Below are 4676 nucleotides of genomic sequence, written 5' to 3' on the forward strand. Positions count from 1 at the left end.
GGATGCTTTCTGAGCATCAAAGATAGAGGTCCTTATAGGAAGAACCTCTCTAGTCACTTATCCAGTGGCTGCAACTCCAGTTCCAGTCTGGCTGTCCAGCCTGCTGAGACCACTGTCTGTAAAGTTTGGGTGATCTGGCATCTGCAATCACGTGGTGCCAACTCCTCAAAGTAAATTCATCTCTGTGGTGGTTTGAATAGGTTTGGCTTCCATAGATTCATGTGTTTGAATGCACGTCCCATGGGGAGTGACCCTATTAAGAGATGTGGCCTTGTTCCAGTGGGTGTGGCCTTGTTGGAGGAAGTGTGTCACTGAGGGGATGGGCTTTGAGGTCTCTTATGCTCAAGCTCCGCCCCGTGCGGGATTTCAGTCCCTTTCTGGCTGCCTGCAGAATACAGTCTCCTTAGGGCTGCCTTCGGTTCAAGATGTAGAACTCTGAGCTCCTTCTCCAGCACATGTCTACCTGTACACTGCTCTGCATCCCAATATGATGATAATGGACTGAACCTCTGAAATTGTAAGCCAGCCCCAACTAAAAAAAAAAAATTGTTTTTGTAAGGCATGGTGACTCTTCACAGCAATGAAACCCTCTCTAAGACAGTCTTCCTGTGAGTATTTACACATCCTGGTGATTTTCCCTTTCTGAAGCACCCTAGCTAATTAGTAATAAGTCACAATTCTGAGAAATGTTGTAAAAAAAAAAATGGTAATCTAAGGGAGGGACTTAGAAAAAAAAAATCTCTGTGAATAATGTGACAGCCTGATCAGCATCAACCAGTGTGGTCACCCTGGGCCTGTGTCTCATGAGTGCTTTTTATTTTTTTTTTTAAAGATTTATTAATTTATTATGTATACAGCATTCTATCTGCATGTATGCCTGCATGCCAGAAGAGGACATCAGATCTCATTATAGATGGTTGTGAGCCACCATGTGGCTGCTGGGAATTGAACTCAGATCTTTGAAAGAGCAGTCAGTGCTCTTAACAGCTGAGTCATCTTTTCAGCCCTTATGAGCGCTTTTTTTGTCTAGTTGGTTGTGCATTGGGTTTTCAGTGCAGAGATATCTGAATTCACCTATAACTATTTTCCCTTTCTCTACATTACGTAGTTTAAGTATACATATATGCATTTATGCACATACAAATGTATATATAGAGAAGGATGGAGGGAGCTTCTCACAATATGTTTAGGAGTGCTTATAATATTTCATGAAGAGCTGGTATTAATAAACTTAGGTCATAACTTGTTGTTTTGGGTTTTAATTGAGATAGGATCATGTAGCCCAGGTTGACCTTAGGTTCTCTATGTGGTAGGGCATGATCTTGAACTTCTGTTCATTCTACTTCTGTTTCAGGGATTACAGACTTAAACCACAGCTCATTTTATGTAGTGCTTGGGATTGAACCCATGGCTTCACACACGCTAAGCAAATATTCTGCCATCTGAGCTAGAGACCTAGCCCCACAATTTACACATTTTGGAGGGAGACTCAGGTAAAGAAAATCATATTGTGAGATATTCTGGACCCTCTTGTTGCATCTCTGCACTAGCTCTTGCAGAATCCTTTTTGCCCTCATGGTTTACAATACTCAGGTCTAGAATGCTGTCCTATTCCGTGGACACCTCGTGAACCACATTACTGAGAGAAACAGTGATCTATAAATTTTGTGATCCTGACACCAGGTTTCCAGTTGATGATGTTGCCTAGGGAGAAATGAATAGCACAGCTGGACCAGCAAGCAGAAGCAGACACAGCTTCAAATGCAGGATGAAGCTCCTGAAGGCTCCCAGGGACAGAATGTACATGATGGCGTTTGGAGGTAAGCTAAACCCCTCCCCTCAAGCTGTGTTCCTGTAGGGGAGTTTCACTGAAACCCCAGGACAGAAGAGGATACAGAGGTCATCCAGCCAGCCCAGGCAGAACGCAGCTTTTGCAGTTGGATTCAGGGGAGCTTTGTTAACTTTCTATGAGGCTCCTGCTCAGCCTTGGGTCATACCCTGTAATTAGAGTGGAAAATAGACTCTCCGGTCCCAGGAACTGCTGCTTCCTGCTCTTTCTGCTTCTCTTCTACTACTTTCAAATGATAGCTGTCTGTCCTAATGTATAGAGAGTATAGTTAGGTATTTTAGGCACACATTGCAGCCTGGAAAGCCAGATGTTGATAATTTGATCTTACGCATTATTAAAAGATCTAACTTTAGCTTCCTTCATTTCTAAAAGAAGGTTTGTTTGTATTTGACTGTTTGCCTGTATATATGGCTATAGATCACATATGTACCTGGTGCCTGCAGAGGCCAGAAGAGGGCATCAGAGTCTCTGGAACTGGAACCACAGACACCTATGATCTTCTGTGTGGGTATTAAGGATGGTGCCTGGGTCCTTTAAAGATGGGCCAGTGCTCTTGATGGCCATGCCTTTTTTCCAGCCACCTCCCTTTATTTTTCTTTAAGAGTCATTATTATTTCCATGGAGGTAGTAGAAATTTCTCTGCAGCCAATGAGGGGCAAGCTATTTTTGTGTATGTGTTTGCTGGAGATCAAACTCAGGGCTCTGCTGCTGAAGAATATCTCCAGCACCAAATAAATGATTCTGTGTCCAAGTTTAAAGTCCAGAGATGTTGGCAGGGCCACATATGATCCCTGATGTTGTCTTTCTTCAGGTATCCTTGGAAAATTATTCCTTTAGTTACCCTCCTGGGTAGTTTCACTGTGTGTGTGCGCGTGTATGTACATATATGTATATTTCTTTTTGCTGAAACAGTGTTAGTAATGTCGGGAAGCAGTATGTATACATCAGAGAATATGTCTCAGTGACAAGTTTTAGCCGTTCAATGTTGGCACAGTAAAGAGGGGAAAAAGAGGTGTGTCAGCAACCCTGGACTTTACCTCCATGATTGGAAGTTACTACAGCAGCAAGATGACTTGAGAGATGGATCATTAACATTAAGATCAAAGGCCGGAAGTTATGATGTTTAGCTTTTAAAAGTCAGCTCTGCCGTGACTGCCATAGCTTGCAGCTTTCATCTGGGAGCCACAGTATGGATGCCCGGCATCAGCCTTGGTTTCTGTTTTTTGCAACATTTCTCCTGGTTTCTGGTTTGGTAAGAAAATTATCAGAAAAATTTGGGGTCCATTATTATCAACCATTGAGTGATAATTGTTCGCTTGTCTTTTACTTTACGTAATTTAAAACATTGGTCTTAAATAAGCATCCCTTCCTGGGAGGCAGGGGCTGGAAGATATTGATTATAAAAAGTCACTCTGCCAGAGGGGTTCAGAGATTGTGACAGAAAATTATATTTTCCTTTTTGCTTCTTTTTTTTCTTTTGATAAGACAGCGAACACAAGTTTTGTAAGCCATTTTTTATTGCCGAGTGACATACTGACTGCTACTAGAATAACTTGACACAGGTGAAAACTGACAAATGTCAGAGGCAAGCAATGTCCACATCAACAAAGTTTAACAATATGGAGTTTCTCTTCTGCCTCTTTGCCAGTCTAAAACTAATCTTCCAGCAGGACTCGGTAGTTTGTACCCTAAGCTAACTCCGGGTCTTATATGAAGTTTCTAATGGCTGAGGTTAAATTTCTAACCCTTTAGTTGGAACTCATACATTATATTGAGCTGACGGTGTACAGATAAATAGAGAATTACAGATTTGCAGTGGTCGTTTAACTGGGGTTCAGAGTAGCTACTTGTAAATCTCTTTCTGCAGATGACGGGGTCATCTGTGAATGTGTGCTGTGTGGTTACCATATGAGAAAACTAGGATACTTTGCTGTCAAAACAGCGGTAGCCATCTGACCAGTTAGTTCATCCCCACATCTTGTTAAACAGTTTAGTTTTCTTTATCTCCGCTGTTAGCTTGTTGAATTTTTTTTTTTTAATTTTTAAGTGCAATTGTACTTTACACCTGTGTGAAACAGCATTACATTTTTACAGCATGTTTTGGCGTGGTGTCATATAACTCATGATGTTCACCCAAATCAGGTGGTGACCTCGTCACACAGATCATTTAAGATTCAGGACCATGAAGTAAATTGCCTTAAATGTAGAGAACCCATAACTCACATGGATTGTCTACGGGTTCCACTGACTTCTTCCTAGATCACATTGATTGGGAAAGTTCTCAGAGAACATGGGGGAGATTGCTTTTAGTAAGTGCTTGCCATCTTGGGCATAAGGACTCAGTTTGATTTCCAGAACACATATAAAAAGCCAGGTATGATGGTATGTGCTTGTTTGTATGCAGTGCTGGGGAGGCAGAGATGCAGGGTTCCTTGAGGCTGGCTGCTCAGCCATCCTAGCCTATCTGGTGAGCCCTGGGGCCCAGTGACAGACTTTGTGTGAAAAATAAGGTAGATGCCTACCAAAGAATGACACTTGTTGGTGATTTCTGAAACAACCGCACAAATATATGCCTCTGTACATACCCCCACCCCCAAAATAAATTCCCGATGTTGATTCCATTTTTCCCCCATTGGGCATGCAACTCAGTCATTTGTTTACAATCTATTTGTAAAAAATATGTGTGTTTTAGCCAGGTGGTAGTGGTGCATACTTTAAGTTCAGCACTTGGGAGAGAGAGGCAGGCAGATTTCTGAGATCCAGGACAGCCTGGTCTACAGAGTAGCTAGAGAGACACAGAAAGAGTTTGTCTCAAAAACAAACAAAC

At 42.0% G+C, this 4676-nt stretch overlaps 1 protein-coding gene across 4 annotated transcripts in view; it reads left to right on the forward strand.

Annotated features, from left to right (window-relative positions):
• Nucleotides 1-386: 386 nt before the first annotated feature.
• Mep1b (meprin A subunit beta) overlaps nt 387-4676 on the forward strand; it is a 28704-nt gene continuing 24414 nt past the window's right edge. The window contains exons 1-3 of one of the 4 annotated variants that reach the window (XM_029547033.1): nt 583-608; nt 1355-1493; nt 1684-1820. In XM_029547033.1, the coding sequence (XP_029402893.1) occupies nt 1715-1820 (106 nt within the window). In that variant the 5' untranslated portion in view covers nt 583-608; nt 1355-1493; nt 1684-1714. Of the gene's footprint in view, nt 518-570; nt 609-1354; nt 1494-1683; nt 1821-2798; nt 3102-4676 lie in introns of those variants that run through there. The other 3 variants (XM_029547034.1, XM_029547032.1, XM_021214923.2) reach the window with 3 other exon arrangements.

The sequence above is a fragment of the Mus pahari genome, chromosome 15 (genome assembly GCF_900095145.1).
Source record: "Mus pahari chromosome 15, PAHARI_EIJ_v1.1, whole genome shotgun sequence".
In the NCBI taxonomy this organism is placed as follows: domain Eukaryota; kingdom Metazoa; phylum Chordata; class Mammalia; order Rodentia; family Muridae; genus Mus; species Mus pahari.